Below are 18,334 nucleotides of genomic sequence, written 5' to 3' on the forward strand. Positions count from 1 at the left end.
CATTCAGGCCCTTCAGCTACTTGCCGTCATGATGTCAACACACAAAAGTGTGCATGTATACTCTAGCAATTGCCAAAAAACAAATGCAAAGAGAAAAGCGACGGAGACAAAGAGACACACACACATCTCATACACCCATTTTCTGCCATCATGGTGCCATATGACACTGTCATCATTTGGTAATTAAACCCTTGCTGGCTTTAAATATGAAAAGCTGGCAAGAGTTGATGATGATGATGCTGGCTGTCGCTCAGCCCAGATTTCCAACAAACCATCCAGACATCAAGCAGGAAACATATTGTTCCATTGCTACCTTAGTTTGGCCATCCGTTCCCCCTCAGACAAAAAAAAAAAGAGAGAAAGAAACAAGAGTTTTGATCATAGTTTAGAAATACGATAATAATTGGATAGTGTGTTTAACTTTAGCTTTTTTCTATATACCTCACCTCACCCATTGCCAAAAAAAAACCAAAAAAAAAAAACAGAGAGTCTGGTATATAGTGTGATAAACGATGGGCACAGCCGGTGCATAGAGTTACAGTGGCCTCCAAGTAAGGAAAGGGAGGTGGTGCCAGGGAGAGACGGGGGAGCATGAAGGGTGAAGGGAGGGAGGTGTGTTTAATGTTCAGCCCATGAGCAAGTGGGACACTAGTTAAAGAAAAAAAAAAGCAGAAGAGGAGGGAAAGCAGTGGTAGGGCTTTCAGGATGAAGGGTGGAAGCACAGGTGAGAACTTTGGCTGTCAGTAGAGAAGAGACAGGAAGAGCGGGTGTACAGATACTTCAATGTTAACCTCACCCCCAGTCATTCACCACCTCCACCACACACACACACACACACACACACACACACACACACACACACTCCCTCCCTTTCCACCCCTTGGCAATCTTGGACAGAGTAGATACTGTTGACCAGTCTAATGGACTTCGCCATAAGATCTCTTTCCCCCCACCAACTAAAATCACTCCTCTCCCTCAATTTTCAATCTGCCTCTCCTGCAGACTCCAGTCATAACCCGTAAATGTGGTGTGCGGCTCTGAGAAGAGCTTAGGTTCCATTACTGACAGCCCACACAGCTTTATGACCATTTAAGATCCTCGATTTGGTTCCTCCCATTTGAGCCCTCCTGTAGACCCCCAGTGTGTCGCCTTAACAGACAGAATCACAGACACTTATTAAGATCATTAACATCAAGATTAGCGAGGCAGACTCAACACTCACTGATGGCAATGTATTTTTAATATTTACAGCAATAAGCATAACTGTGAAAACAAGATAATAGTGGGTCAGTGTGTGTATACATGTGTGTGTGAGTTTGCCAGCATATATATATATATATATATATATATATACACATATATACTTATACACACACACACACACACACACATATATATATATATATATATATATATATATATATATATATATATATATATATATATATATATATATACATAGATACATACATACATAGATACATACATATGACTGATGAATAGATTAAATAATCAACAAGATTAACTCATACATTAGAGCTTTTCTCTTTGGCCTTATAGTTTATATAACCTTATTTTTTTCTATCATTTAAAAAAAAATTATTTTTTTTTATTCATTAATTTAAATAGTTAAAATAATATGACATGAAGTTGATGTGAAGATGTGATATTTTCAAAATCAGAGCACACCAAAAGTAGCTCCTTTGTTTAAATGGCATTTTAGATTTAAATTTAAATGGCATATCACTGCAAGCTGAAGTGGTGCACAATATCCATTACTGGTCCTTGGTCCAGTGGCAGCCTTATAGCCATTTCTGAACTTCAAGCACAGTAAAGAGTCTTATAATACAAAATGTTTGTTAAATAGCCGATAGAGAAGCTATAATCTTTTAATGTTGGATTTTATAGCTTTGCCACGCTCTACCGTTCTTGTGGATATTGTAATATTGCATTTTTACTGGTTATTCATCTGTTAATGTTCCAGTTACTACGTTTTATATTCTCCTTTATACTTTTTTTTTGCCCCTTTACACTGTTAAACACACAGTGAAAGTTTCTTTTTTTAAGTTTATCTGACTGGACTAAATATCTGGTTGAGTTTGGAAAGAAGAGATAGAAAAATACAACTAGCAATTTAAAAAGACATATCCTAAAAGTTAAGTGATTAATTATTGTATAATACTCCCCTGGTTTCTGCTGGTGTGTGTGGAAATGTGAGTCAGTCTCATTGATAAGGACATTGCTTTACTTTTGACTGATATTTTTACAATGCCTTTGTCCTTTAGTTTATTATATTTTTTTTAAAAAATGGGGTGGGGGTGTAAAAAAAACATGTTAATTATTTAAAGGGAAGTTAGAGAGTAATGTGCTCTGGCCAATGATGGTCTACCACAATTCAACAGAAAAAATTAAAGGAAGTCTTTAAATAAACCTGATTTTTAGAGAAATCAATGTTTGGCCTAAGATGAGCTCCATTCAGTGTTTTATGTATATATATATATATATATATATATATATATATATATATATATATATATATATATATATATAACTGCCCATATGTAAATTGCGTTAAAAGGGAGCAAACTGAAATCTGTTTTTAAAACCATTTTTACCTAATTTTACAGTTCTTTTTTAATGCAGCACCTGCATCTCCTTGTGTTTTTCTATTATATAAATATATTTCTATGTTTTCCTCGCTCTTTTATCAGTTCCTTGCTCATTGGAGCAGGGTTGCTTCCTCTTTTTGTTGTCGCCTAAACCGTTTAGTTTTGGATGATCGGTCAAAGATTCTGACAACCGGCGGGAAGAAGCGCGACGCCCAGCCGGGGAGGGAGCGCAGGAGGCCGGACAGATCTACTGGGCTGCATCGGGGAGACGCACCATTAGACAAGGGAGAGCCATGCCTCACAGCGCGGGTCGATCAGGTAAGCATCTCTGCCTCTGCTGCAGACTAATGTCAGCATTTGTTTGCAGGTGCTGGTCGTTCTGTGCGGGACGGGACTGTAAGAGCTGCATATTCATCTGGATCTTATTTTCTTTCATAAGACAATTGTCAATCATTTTTAATCAATCAAAATATTACGTTTTTACATTTAAACAGTAATGAATCAAGGTAGTTATATTTTATTTTGCTATATCAGTAATTAAGGTAAGAACTACTTTACAATTATTATTATTATTATTATTATTATTATTATTATTATTATTATTATCATCATTATTATTAGTAGTAGTAGTAGTAGAAGTATTGCTTCAATTAACTTAACAATCCGTTAACATCACTTATATGTTTGTGACTTTAATTGAAAACATAGATCACTAACTAATTCACCTCTCAATTTTGGGTTTAGATGGAAAGATCAATGGAAAACACTTGTAATGATCTCATTAATTACGGTAAAATTAAAAGCAAGTACAAAATCAATCTGTGATGGTGTTGAGAATAGAGTCAAATTGATATCCATCTGGCCCCGTTATAAAGCGCATGAATAAGCAATCTAAGGACGCAGCTGATATCCTGCAGTGTGGCATAGCCTACCCATATGGCTCTGGGTGTCAGGAGACTCCAAATCATTGCTGGGTAGTGCAAGTGACTCCTGATATGATCCTGATGTTTTAACTAATAAAGTAAAAGTAGATTCGGGGGAAATGTGGACATTTAGTTCATTTTTCTTTTTATTTATTTGTTTTTAGTCAAATTGGCTTTAAAGTTATTTTTAATCCGTTACACAGCAGTTTAGTTTTATGTAGGCTACGTCACCTAAATCTACACATATATATATATATATATATATATATATATATATATATATATATATATATATATATATATATATTTCATCTCGACAGTGATGAAAAAGAAAACTATTTGCCGATTGAACCAAAGGATTTTCCTATTGACAAATTCTCAGTAACACAAAGAAACTTGCAGAACCCTGCAGTGCACTTTCTGAACTTCGTGGCTTCTGAATAAGTTGTAAACGTGGAGATCAAATCACAAAATGATCCACTTATCTTTGGCTTTATACAAATTAAAATTAAAACAAATATAAAAATAGTCATGGGTCATATATATATGTATATATACAGTAAGAAGAGACATAAGAAATTGGGGGGAGGGGGGGCTTGCACAACAACAAGACAACAACAGTTTTATCGATTGTGGACCTTCACGTGCGTCACAGGCCATATGCTTCAAAGACGGAAGGAGAAAATTTGTTTGGATCTGCATGTAAATTAATCTTCCTTTCCTCCCACTGCTGTTATCTCAATCTCTCCACTTGACTTTACATTTTTATCACACGACATAGCCTACAGGATTTTTCATGTTGGATGGAGGATGGTGTTTGATCATTTTTGTTTTCAGTTATACTGTAAAAAGACTGGTGTAATCTTTGTAGCTGCATGATTTATGTATCTTTAACGTATTAAAATGTCACTATGTTGATGCTGTAACAAAAAATGTATATATATATACAAAAACAGATTGCATTCTGGGTTTTTAAAAGCGCTCAAGTCAGGACTAAGAGCTTCTTAATCATCGCACCGTTTGTTTTTCTGTGGCGCTGTGACACGGGGACGTCATTGTAGTGGTGCGAAGAGGTACGGGGGCAAATAGGGGTGTTGTGGGCGAAATAGCAGCAGCTTTAGGGCAAAAGTGCACCGACGTGTGAAATTACAGCCCATGGTGTTACATATTGTACCAGAAGCACCCCCCCCCCCCCCCCCCCCCCCCTTTCTCCCACCCCACCCCCCATTTCCAAAAAAATGCAGAAACAACAAGAGGAATTGTCCTCACGCCTGTCCTGAGGGGAGCTGGACGCAGTGAAGGCTCCTTTGCTATGAAGTCCACAAAAGCCTCCAAATAACAACTAAATATTGTTACGATGCTTGAACGCACGTGTCTTTAAAACAACAAAAACTATAAATCCATCCAAAGATCCTGAGATCATGTTTCATATCTTTTCTTGCTGCTAAACTAAACTTGCATATTATGCAAGTGTTCAGATGAATCTCTTCCAGTCTCCACCGGTCAGTAAGATTTATGAATCTTCTTTGCTTGAATGTTTTCTCTTTGTTTTCCCTTGGACTGGGTTTCCAGCGGAAGAGATTAGCGAGGCATAATTCACAGTAGTCTTACTATCAACCTTTGACCCAGCCTGCCTGAGCAGCCTGAGCGCGTACCTGGCCGCCTGCGTGCATGAGCACAGCGGGCTGTGGAACCTACTGTATGAGCGCCATCTACAGAGCGGAGCTGCACACAGGCGGCCAGTCCATGATGATGGTGATGATGATGATGGTGATGATGATGATGGCCTACTGACTGACTCTCCCTCTGCAGGCTGCGACCTCACCTTGCACACATGTATTCAGGACACATGCGACTAAATATTTTTCTCCACAGATTATTATTATTATTATTATTATTATTATTATTATTATTATTATTATTATTATTATTATTATTGTTATTATTATTGTTGTTGTTGTTGTTGTTGTTGTTGATGAAGATTTTAATTTTAACCAAATCAAAAACTTGCAAAATACACAAAAAATACTCCTTTCTTTGCTGTAAGCTAATAATATACTCTGTTTTTAGCCATGTTGGGAATTTATCTCCATTCGCTTTATAAATGCAAATAAACTTTAAAACTGAGGTTAAAAACCATGAATTATAGGCCGCAATCATGATAATTATTTAATCTGTTTTGCAATTTTTAAAAAAAGTAAATAAATAAATAAAATGAAATGAACTTAATGCTGTAATTATCTACCCGTTTTGTTTTAGGCTCTACAGAAAAAATTCTCCATGTGGAGCATCTCTAAGTCACATCCTCATGGAGTGTTTCTATTGGGACTCCTCCATGAAAACGTTTGAGTGAGTGGCATCTTTTGAAACAACATAGTCTGCCCGTGCTTTACCTCTTCTCTTTTTTTTCCGCCCCTCCTGCCTTTAATTTCCTTGATTCTTCACCCTAAAGTCTCATCATTTCCCATTTCGTCTCCCTCCCCTTCCTGGCTGTCAGATGCAGGGACCTCCTCATTTGAGCTGCAGGTTTTTACGTGGGCGAATCACAAAGTGTTGGAATCTATTGCCTTTGTCTGACAAGTCATCCATCTCTATGCAAGGGGATCTGTGGGATAGAGGTAGGAGGGGGGTGATCTGTGGGACTGCAGCTTTTAGAAACAGACACACAAGGAGAGGGCTTTCATTCTCAGCCCAAAGCTTCGCTCAGGCACAGCCCATTCCGGAGGAGAGGGGGACGCACTGCTCTGTATACTCCGCCGTGTCCATGTTGTTGTCATCTCCGCCCCTATCTGATTAAACCACACAGCCCGCCGGTCCACCACGCCGTCACAGTGGAGAGGGATCTTTTTTTTTTCTCAGCCGCAGTGGAGACCCTGAGCTACTCTTTCGTTTTGTTTCCTCATGATGTTCTTTAAACACGAATAGTGACCCGGTTTGAGCCAAATGTTGCAACGATTGCACACAGGCGCGTGGGTCATGCACTGCACCTGCCAGGCTCTTCTGCAGACTTTTCAGTTGACTCTGTAACAGAAGGAAAACTTAGCATCGCCCCCCAAGAAGTTGTTCACTGCTGCAGCCCGTGGAGTCTTCCCGCACGGACTGATTTACTCCAAATCACAAATTCACATTTTTTTTTTCTTTCACTTCTTTAAAGCTGCATCACCAAGGCGAAACGGCGACCTCAGTCGATTACCTTTCTTTCCTTTGCTATCCCATGGATATTCACTGCAAAGCAGACCCCTTCTCAGCGATGCACCGTGAGTATGCTGAATGAGTTTAGAGACAAAATATCTCCCGGAATGGGAATAAAATTCTAGCACAAATTAGATCCATCCTGTTTGCAATCACTGAGGACTTACACATTTAGCAGTCGGAAATGAAGAAATGTAATTTTTTATTTATCTGACGGTGATTAGAACTCGTTATTTAAAAGATCTTTATGTGAGTATCCTATAGAAAATTTCTCGAAGATTGCTGGTGTTAGTGTTTTTATGTTATTTTCAGACTTTTAAATTACCCGAAGATTATTCATTAATATTGTCCTTATATATATATATATATATATATATATATATATATATATATATATATATATATATATATATATATATATATATATATATATATATACATGATTTTGCTATTTTTTAAAAATTTAAAAAGAAAAAAAATTCTGACTGGATTTACTTTGCTCTCTTTTGGCAGAGGAACTTTATTCATTTAGAGGTCAGCTGACACAGAGAGACATAAGCTGGTTTATTAATGTAAAGTAAGAAAATGGAATCCCCTCCATTTAAATACAAAGCATTTATTACCTGCGTAAAGACAGGCTAATTACAAGGACACAAGAACACGTTGTGTGTAAATGGATGTGCCACGTCCTGCATTATTTGTCACGTTATACTTTAGTGGACAAAGACTCGAACTAAAGGCTCAAACTAAAGCAGTAATTGTTGTGACTATTCTATTTATTCATGTTGTTTTTCCCTCCATATGATATGCGTAAAGAAGACCCGGGTTCTGTCTAAATAATTTATCTGTCCTCACTTGCACAATCTGCGCTTGTAATATGAGTTATCAAAGCTTATTTTAATTATTTACAATAATTGTTGCAAGGAAAATTAAACAGGTTGAAACTTGATACCTGCGACATGTGTTAGGCTGCAGTGGAAAAGTGGGATGCTCTTGGAAAATATGACCCAACCAGGCCAATATGTAGTTAGAGAGCAGTTATTTTTAATTAAATGTCTTATTAAAAAGTAGGCTTACATATAAAATATATAGCCTGTTTCTTTGTTCTATTAATTTTGGTTAATGTAGCTGAAATGTTTGTAATGCATTGCAATTAAAGGTCTAACAACATGTAGACTTTTTCTAACATTATTATTATTATTATTATTATTATTATTATTATTATTATTATTATTATTATTATTATTATTATTATTATTAAAACAGAAAGAACATACATAGAGAAATACACATTGAAAATATGGACACACACCCACACACACTGTGTTTCAGTCTCGGAAAGCTCTGCAGGTATGTAATGTTATGTCCCCCCCGGTGTTGCTGTTGTATCCCACGCAGGGCACGGCGGTGTGAACCAGCTCGGTGGGGTGTTTGTGAACGGCAGACCCCTCCCGGACGTGGTCAGGCAGCGGATCGTAGAGCTGGCCCACCAGGGCGTCCGGCCCTGCGACATCTCCAGACAGCTACGGGTCAGTCACGGCTGTGTCAGCAAAATCCTCGGCAGGTAAAAGGGGGGATCCACATCCAACAGAGCACCATGTGTGTCAAACATCAATCTTCTATATAGCTGCTACGATATGCGCACCCAAGCCCTATTTCAGCCTCAGTCATCGGTTATATAGGCAGGCCATTTTTTCCCTTTCTTTCTTTCTTTTCCTTTTTTTTTTTTTTTTTTTTTTTTTTGAGCGCAGCAGTTTTGCGTCTGAGATTTTCTTTTAATCATCTGCAGCCTCGCATGAGGAGGGCATCATGCTCATGAAATGAACATTTATATGGGGGAATTCATAGCTAAAGCATTAATGACTAATAGAAATTCTTAAGAAAAATAGGGTTTTAATAAATTTAAAAAAAAAAAAAAAACCTTCGTGATTAAATATAATTAGCATTAGATTTATTTAGGGTCCTCTAAGACTATTGCTAGCCAGAAAAACCTCAATAAACTGCGCCTTCTATATACTCACATTCAAGTAAAATAGCTTATTTTACCTCAGAGCACAAATGTTGGAAGATAATATTTTGAAATATATTTTTTTCAGCTATCAGAAGGCATTTCAGAGGTATTTCATTTCACACACACTGAATGTTTGTCACCAACATTTGCCAATAGGTCATGGTGGCATGTCGTGCATGTTACTTATTTAGACTGAGATGAAACCTAAAACTGTGCTCCCACAGCCAGACTGTTTCTTTGTTCTGTCCGTCTCACTGCTCATATTCTTTAATTTTAATTACACTGATTTTCGTTGAAAATCCGCCCTGTTCGCCTTCCAGCTGACACTCAATTAGCCCCCATATAACAACGCACTCTCAGACCAATTAATAGCTCAATGCCGCCATCATATTCGCAGGTAATTTGTTCAGTGTATGTAACTACACCAGCTCTGTGGAGCTTTGTCTCCACTCAGACTTTTGCTTAAAAAAAAAATAAAAATAAAAATAAATAAAAAAAAGTGCACCTTTCTCATTGATCACACGATCGGTTTGGTGATAAATAAAGGGAGGGGGATCTATTCAGGAACATTCCCCTCTATTTCCATGCAGGTACTATGAAACTGGCAGTATTAAACCTGGAGTCATTGGTGGCTCCAAACCAAAGGTTGCAACTCCGAAAGTGGTGGAAAAAATTGCAGAGTACAAGCGTCAGAATCCCACCATGTTCGCCTGGGAAATAAGGGACCGACTACTGGCTGAGAGCGTCTGTGACAACGACACAGTTCCCAGCGTTTCATCCATCAACAGGTAGGTGGAAATTTAATTTAGTATCAATGTGGAAAGCGTGCCAAACTGCTCCAAAGGCGCGCAAACCCCCCCTTGTCACAATGCTGAATTAGGATTTTCCAAAGAAAACATCAGTTAAATATTGTGAAATTCAGACAAAAAAAAAAGAAAAGAAAAAAAAAGAGGTTAAATATTTGTAGTTTGCCGCGAGGAAATGGAGAAATCATCGCAAATGAGCGATAGCTTTTCTCTCTCCATATGCAAGGCTGACCTATAATTCCAGTCGAGCCTATCCGGGGGTGGTCTCACGCGTGCAATTCAATCCCCTCCGCGGCCCACCTCGACACAGAGACACGGGAGCCGAGGCTGGGGCCGCGAAGAATCACATCTGTCTCGATAAAAACCGATCAATACCACGTAACCAGATCCAGACGCTCAAGGAAATACCCAACCAAGTCGCTCGATACGGGGACCACACTGCGGCGGAGGCGCACACGCATCTTTATTGCGAACAAATAGCTGTTTTCCCAACACAGAGGTGTCACACAGGATAGTGATGTACAGTGTGGTTGGAGATTATTATTATTATTATTATTATTATTATTATTATTATTATTATTATTATTATTATTGTACAATTATACATTTCAGCATATAAAAGTAAAACTGTCCTGCAATGTCTTTTATGCGGAGTTAAGCATAAAATAGTTTCTGTAAAGAGAGCAGCAGACACCTAACACCCCTACTTTTATACATTAAGGAGTGGGGGGAAGCAGTGGACAAAGCATATTTAAATAGAGGACGGTGGTTAAAAAAAAGAGAGGGAGAGAGAGAGAGGGAGAGAGAGAGAGAGAGAGAGAGAGAGAGAGATAAATGCAAAGTTAAAAAAGGCCCGTATGCCTGCCAGTGATAAACTTTGGTTAGAAGGCACTGTTCCAGAGAGCTGGTCATCAGCATTACATTTTAATGAGCTGAAGAGAGTCTCATAACACATCCAACTAAATACAGATGAATCTTCACACACAAGAAAAAAAAAAGTAAACAAACAAAAAGAGATGGGGAAATAAGAAAATTAGGCTACCTTTGTAATTATTTAACACTTTTTGAAAACATAATTTTCTGTTTTCACCTGTTTTTCACTAAATTAAATTGTCTTTGTTTTCTGTGTTAATATTGAAAACATCAATAATATTCTGCTCAGTGAGGTGTGTGGAAGGGGATAGACAAACTTTTCTTTTAAATGAACATGAAACAGGGGATGGTGTACAGTTCTTAATTCTGAAAGCTAAACATTGCCACAGTCAACCAGCTTCACTCTGTTAATTTATTTTGCAGAATTAAATGCACGCAATGTTTATAAAAGAATGCAGGGCAATTTTCACATTAAGGATTTTTATTTATTATTATTTTCTTATTTACTCTCGTTCCTGTAGAAAGGATTGGGAAGGATGGAAAGAGAGTAGGAGGGAGTGACAGAGGTATAAATGGTAACAAGAGAGTAAAAGACAGCAGAACCCTGGTGGTCTCTGTGGTTAGGGAGCTGACCTCTGCTCTGTTCACTAAAGAGTTTGGCTTTAAACACACTTTTTCCTACATGAATTATTAAAGATTACACACAGAAACGGTTACACTTTGTTTTGTTTTTTTGCCAAAGAGAGAAATTTCAACCCACTACAGTGTCTCCAGTGAGCATACATACCTATAAGTGTCTTAATTTTATATATATATATATATATATATATATATATATATATATATATATATATATATATATATATATATATATATATATATATATATATATATATACATATATGTATGTATATATATATATATATATATATATATATATATATATATATATATATATATATATATATATATATATATATATGTATATATATAAATATATATATATATATATATACATATATCTATATATATATACATATATATATATATATACATATATATATATATATATATAATATATATATATATATATATATATATATATATATATATATATATATATATATATATATATATAAATATATGTATATTAAAAGTCGTTCAGTCGCCCATCCAGATTGCTTATTCAATATCAACAACATAGACTTGAAACAAAGTCCTTGAGTTTACAAGACTCCCTCAAGTCATGAGGTCAGATAAGTGTTGTGGAAAGATGTTAAAAATTCAAATAAAATATTGATGTGTGTTTTCTGGAGACTACTTGCCATTGTTGCCCCGCCTGAAGGATAGAGTGTGGAGGACACACGAGATAGTGAGGGGAATGAAAAGAGTCTGATGTACATTTTTTTGCCCCTGAGGAAGTTAACCCCTGAGCTGCCTGGTTGTGAACTGATAGCTTATTCCTGGTCGCTGCGTGCACGTGTGGTGTCAGTCGCCTCATCTGCAGTCTGTAAATGTCTGTTCTTGTCACACCTCTTGAGTGAGAGGGCTTCCATGTGGGATTTATGTCAGTACAGTGCTGCCTGTTAATCAACGATTTCATGTTCTTCTGTCAATCAAAAGATTACCCTAGTCATGGTTTAATGTAATGTGATCATGTTCCATAAGAGCTGAAACTGAGTTTGTGTAAAACCAGCAGAAGAAATGGGATTTGCTTAGTTTTAGTAATCATCAAATTAAATTTAAAGTAATCTGAAAAGCTTTTTATTCTTGTCACTTTAAAACCTCAGTGATCTGTTATTTATATTTTTTTTCTATTTCAAAGTGCGCAAATTAAAAAACACTGAATGGAGCACTAGTCTCGGTTTAGACCAGTGAGATACTATTGCTTTCCTGTCACATATAATTTATAGATCAACATTTGCATTTGTTGTTCCTCGCCAACATCCCTGGCCAACTTTTCTATCTGGGAGTCTCGATCAATAGGCTGTGTTCTTCAGTGAGCCTGGAGGACTGCTGTGTCCCACACTTAGCAAGTAATAAGTGCAAAAACTACAACAGGCAGCACGTCAGAGAAAATAAAACCAGAAAAACTAAAACGGATGAAAAAAAAAAAGAAAGAAACAAAGGAGATAAAGGTTTTGAAGACACCTGTTGTAAAGTACAGTAAAGCAGACTGGACAGTAAAGAGGGTAGAAATGAGAAAAAAGGATGAGGGTGGGAGTGAAAGATCAACTTTGAGAGATGGGAAGAGAAGGAGAGGGCTAGAAGAAAAGGAGTGCAGAGCAGGAGAGGGAGATTATTAGAGTTGGCCAGGTAGAGCCAGTGAAGCTGATCATTGAGGTGAATTGATGTGATTTCATGCTTTGTTTGCAAGATCATTCAGACCAAAGTGCAATGAAGACTTTCCCGCCACATCACATCTTACTGGTATGGAGACTTTATCATATTTCTAACCTCAGAATCCAACTAGATTGAATCCACAATCTCAGGGGGCAGCCCCTATTCAGCTGCATACAGCGGCAGAGAGATTGCCCTTAAAGCCCTGAGATTGGCTATTTGTGGCAGGGGCCTGAATATGAGGATACGAGCGCCCCAAACGATGAAGCACTTGTACATGCACAGAATAAGTGGTAGTGATGTACCATGTTAAAGGGTCCTGGGTTGGCTGCTTTGATATGAAATTTCAATGCTCTGGAAGTAGTATCAATTTATCCATGTCTGTTGTTCACTTTTCCAGGATTATCCGCACCAAAGTCCAGCAGCAATTCCACCCGTCTCCTGACGGATCTGTTACACCGCTCTCCACGCCCGGCCATACCATAGGTGAGTGCAAATTAAAGTTAAAACAGATAACATCCCAGTAAAATGGACTTATCAGGGAAGTCAAAACAGCACGTAACGCCTATAAACACCAACATGCGCTCAGATATATAAACGGATAGATGAACCCCACACACACTAACACAGCTTCTTCCATCAGTGCCCAGCACAGCTTCCCCGCCCGTGACCAGTGCCTCCAACGATCCCGTAGGATCCTACTCCATCAACGGCATTCTGGGTATACCTCGCTCCAATGGCGAGAAGAGGAAACGAGATGATGGTAAGAGAGACACAAGATTCCTTTGTTTTCCATCCTTTTAATTCTCTTCATCACTCGTTTCCCACTTTCTTTTTTTTTTTTTTTTTTCCCTGTGTGTGAAGAAGTTGGCATTTATGACAGCGCTGCAGCCGAGAGTGTATCTGTGTGTTGTCTCCAGTGACTTGTTATGTTGTGTATCAGGCAGGGTGAGAGTTGAGAGAGTGCTGTGATTCAATCAGCTTTTTGATGCCCTACGTTTTACCATACAGATACGCCTACAGAGCAGCATCTCTATTTGATACCATGTTCAGACCTAGTCTTGATATCCTATATAGCTGTCATAGAACTCTAATCCCCCTTGGCAAGGCATCAGCACTGCTGCTTCATGCTTTCATTCCTATAATGAAGCAAAAGGCAAAAAAGAAAGAGCTCTTCTGTGATTCCAAAGTTGAGACTATCAGTTGACTAGTCATTTAATACCCTACACAATACAAATATAGTGGTGCACTTTTTTTTCCCCACTGTATTTTATTTTGTAGATGCATTTAAACATCACAAATAAATAAATAAAACATAAAAAATAAAGTATTTTTACAGCCAGGAACTGGCAAGCATATATACACTCAAAGATTATGTGGAGGGTCTATCCGGTCCAAGCCAGAATTTCTCATTCCTAGGCAGAGCAAGAGAATGGACACACACCGCCTGAGGGCTAATAGATTATCGGTTGTGCAAACAATTGGCTTTTTTAATGCCTATGAATTAACATGTCCCTGGTGGAGGCCTGAACAGGTGTAGGAACAGACCGGTGGAGGCAGGGAAGGGGCTGCGTGTGCGTCTGTGTGTGCATGTGTGTAACTATGTGTGTGTATGCATAAGTGCAAATCTGTTCTTTGAGGTGGCTGATGGGATGATTGAAAATAATCTCAAATAGCACTTATCAAAACAGGCCACTTCCTTCTTTTATGTTTCTGTCTCTTTAGTTCTCTGGAGTGGCAACCACTTGGATGGAAGGAAAATAGGACATTGTAAGTTGAAGTTAGACAACCTTCTCTTTTGCTTTGGTCAATCAGACCACAAACATTTTGCTCTCACTTGCTGTTTTTGCTCTTACAGGGTTATAACGTTGCAAGGTGTGGTGGGGAATATTTTTTCCAACAAATAATCTCCAGAGAAATTAAAATAAATTGAACTAAAGTGACTGTAGAAAATGATATTTTCCATGTAATGGCATGCAGCTCAATACTAATCTAGTGTGTAGCTTGTCTCAGTCACAGATAGACCTGAATTTCAAAATAATCATAGACAGTTTATTGCAAACTGAAATTTATATTTTCTAAATCTGATGTCTCCCTTTGATTTGGCATGCGGGTCGGAACTATGCAGCTTTTATGTTTGTCCACTTTTCTACATATTTATTTATTAATCTGTTTATTTAATTATTGTTATTTATCAAATATATATTTATATATATATATATATATATATATATATATATATATATATATATATATATATATATATATATATATATATATATATATATATATATATAATATATATATATATATCATATTTGATCAATTGAAATAAAAGCAATGAGCAAGTACAATATTGCTTTCACAATGACACAATGAACTGTTTCGCATATCTTTAAACCAACCAACCATCTTAAGCTTGAAAGCTTTGTATACTGCACCTGCACATTATGAAAATGTGACCGTGCTCTTTATGAGAAAACATTGCACTGTCCTTGTACTGCTCATGTTATGAGAGTGGTGGTTCTTTCCCCTGGTGTGACTGAAGTCAGTGGTTGCCCTTTTAGGAAGAAAAAGGTCCCCATTACTGTAGGGCTGTGGAGATAATGTAGTGTGACACGCGTTATGTACACCAGGTCCCCCTAAGACGTGCCTCAGGGACATAGGTGCCATAAGAACCATTAATCTGTCCTTGTCATGTGTTATTGCAAATTAAAAGTAGCATGTTACACTGGACGGCTCTGAGGGAAGATGGGAGGAGGAAAACGAGAGACACAGGAGCCGGGGTATGAGAAGAGAGGGGGGGGGAAACGGGCTTGTGAGGGAAGGAGGGATGAATCAAGTCCTGGCAGCTTCAATGAGAACTGAGCAAGGATTAGTTTTTAGGATTTGTGCATCCGTATACACTCACCTGTCCATAGAAATGCACATTTTGTGTGTGCTTGTGTGTGACTTTGCGACTTCCGTTGCTCTTTACGTTGTGAACATAGTGACATTTAAAAAGAATTTGCAATTCTGCAGAGAAAAGCTATTAATTCACAAATTAACATCTCCCCTCACCTCCCTCCTTCTATCTTGGATGTGCAAGCTATCGAAAAGACAAAAGAAATAGCCTTAAGGGGGGAAAAGAGAGTCTCGGCCCTATCTGTGGAGAGATTGGTTTGCATGTCTGCAAGCAGCGATACCAATTATGCTAGTGCTGGGAGAATGCGTCTCAATGCGCTGCTCTCCTTGCCCCCCCACCACCATCACCCACCTCTTACCTCCTCCTCCTCCTACCATCATCACCACACACACCACCACCCCACTCTGAATCCATCCATAGCCAGATTTATTTGTGTATCTCATTACAGGAAATGGAATGTTGTTCCTGCCAAATGCATTAATAGTGAAGTGGGGAAATTAGCCTGTTGTACATCACGTTCTCACTCAGTCACTTAAACCTATGGCAGGAGTGGAAGCCAAGAAAAGACAGAAAGGATTGTGTGACTACTGTGTGTAAAATGTGCGTTACAGTGCAAAAAGTTTGAGCCTTTTTGATAATTTCTCCAAGATGATTGTGAGCTAATTCATATGTAAAATACTTTCTGTAATTTGTTCTCTTTTAGAAATTAAATTCAGCTTAAATCAGAGCTGCAGCTTTATGCAAATGAAGTTTTTTCCTTAAGCTTAACACACAGTGACAGGTTACCCCTGACCTTGCTGCTGTTTGCAGTCAGGTTGATGTGACCTAACTGTGTGTTTTCCCTCATCGCTGGCGTACCATGTCCTGCATGGAGCCCAGTGGAGCTCCGGGGAGGACAGGCAGAAGGGAGCTATAGTGATAAATTAGGTAGAGAAAGCAAAGGTCATAACTTGTGATTGTAGCGTGGGTGTGGGATGAGTGTAGAAGGAGCAGATGAGTGTGTGAGAGGGGAGAAAGAAATACGGCCTAGCAGGTTGTTCATTTGTGGCATGAAAAGAATGACGGTAGGCAGTGGCAGGAATCATATCAGCCTTGCTCAATAGTTTGAAAATAAATGAATACAGTCGCCGTTTTGATTTGTTCATGTGTGATTTTTTTTTTTTTACCCTTTCGGAGATTGTCCGGAGTAGATCTTTTAACACATATGACCCATTTTGCAGAGTTTAAATCATTTAGTGTATGGATTTGAACCTGGGCTTACTCTGGTTGGCTAGTCAAGCCAGTCCATGACAATGAGTCAATAGAGGATCACTTTAGAAAATAAATGTATCCAGAGCGAGACAGAAAAAAATGGAATCATGAGCACTATGATGGCCCTGATGGGGTGTGTGTGAGAGAGAAAAGCCCAGGTTTGAGAGGGTCCACAGAGCGTAACATAGAGACAAGAAACTGTTAGCGCCCTGACAGTAAAGGAGGCACAAAAGGGTCTACATAGCATTCCTACCCCCGCTCCTCCTCTTTCTTCTCAACATTTCATTTATCTTCTCATTGTCCCACTCTTCTTTCTGAGTCTCATGGTTTAAACATTTGCTTTGAGCAGCATGACTGTTCGAGACTTCATGTATCGTTGTAAACAATATACAATGAGATCGGTCACAAAAATATGGAGAGGGAACTCGCACAGTGGAGAGGAATCATGTCAGAGAAAAGTCAATTATGGGTAGCAGGGAAGAGAATTAATGAAGCGATACGTTACTCAGCTTGATGAGAGAGAAATAGCGCAAAGAAAATAGGCATACATTAATTGCATTTCCACAAATCCACGCCATACAGGGTGACAATGTTAAACGGCAGGCTGGTCGAGAGGAGGGAAATGAAAGTAGAAAAGGCCAAAGAGGAATAAATAAAAAAAATGAGGATGGTGTTATATTAACAAAAGATATGGTACAAAAATGTCCTTATTAGTAAGTCAGCTGAATATTGCATTTAAAACTCACCCAAATGACTAATCCCATTTATCATGTGCACTCTGGACTGGATCAAATATGTGTGTACTTTTGTTTAGTATAAACTTTCAGCACCAGTCTCACAATATAAAGCAAAGTAAATAAAATACTACTGATGTTGCCTCAGAGCTGGAAGTGAGAGCAAATATCAAATAAGCATCACTATGCCTGCTGACAGTCAGTACACTGGTTGGTGGTGCTAAATCGAATTAATAAAGCTCTTAAACACGCCACAACATAACAGGATCTTAACAGCCATAGCAGTGTTGCTGCCTCTCTGCTTCCCTCTTTTCCCCCACACCCCACCCACCTCTTCTCTTTCCGCTTCAGAGGTTTCATAAATATAGCTAGCTTACAGGGAAGGAGTGTTCACCCTCTGGGTATACCAGTTTGTTTGTGGTCTCTCTCTTTCTTTCTTTCTCTCTCTCTCTCTCTCTCTCTCTCTCTCTCTCTCTCTCTCTCTCTCTCTCTCTCTCTCTCTTTCTCCCAAGTTCAACAGCATTTTAAAAAACATCAACAAATGATCCACAATTTGCGATAGCATTATTTCACCTATCAGCACAGGCGGATACGTAAAAGGTTGACTCGCAGCTTCTGATCAGGGGAACCCCACATGTCATTGATTTACGGAGAGCGGCAGGCAGTGTGTAGGAATTCATTTGCCTTTCA

The 18,334-nt window shown here is 38.2% G+C and overlaps 1 protein-coding gene across 4 annotated transcripts in view; it reads left to right on the plus strand.

Moving 5' to 3' along the window:
- Positions 1–6,740: 6,740 nt before the first annotated feature.
- Positions 6,741–18,334, plus strand: part of pax2a (paired box 2a) — a gene marked incomplete at both ends in the record, with an annotated part of 28,473 nt that continues 16,879 nt past the window's right edge. For 2 of the 4 annotated variants that reach the window (XM_079249084.1, XM_079249086.1), the window contains 6 exons: positions 6,747–6,789; positions 8,123–8,288; positions 9,326–9,523; positions 13,155–13,240; positions 13,398–13,517; positions 14,480–14,524. In XM_079249084.1, coding sequence (XP_079105210.1) covers positions 6,747–6,789; positions 8,123–8,288; positions 9,326–9,523; positions 13,155–13,240; positions 13,398–13,517; positions 14,480–14,524 — 658 coding nt within the window. Of the gene's footprint in view, positions 6,790–8,122; positions 8,289–9,325; positions 9,524–13,154; positions 13,241–13,397; positions 13,518–14,479; positions 14,525–18,334 lie in introns of all 4 variants that reach the window. The other 2 variants (XM_079249087.1, XM_079249085.1) reach the window with 2 other exon arrangements.

Source organism: Telmatherina bonti (assembly GCF_933228915.1).
Source record: "Telmatherina bonti genome assembly, chromosome: 11".
NCBI classification, from domain to species: Eukaryota; Metazoa; Chordata; class Actinopteri; order Atheriniformes; family Telmatherinidae; genus Telmatherina; species Telmatherina bonti.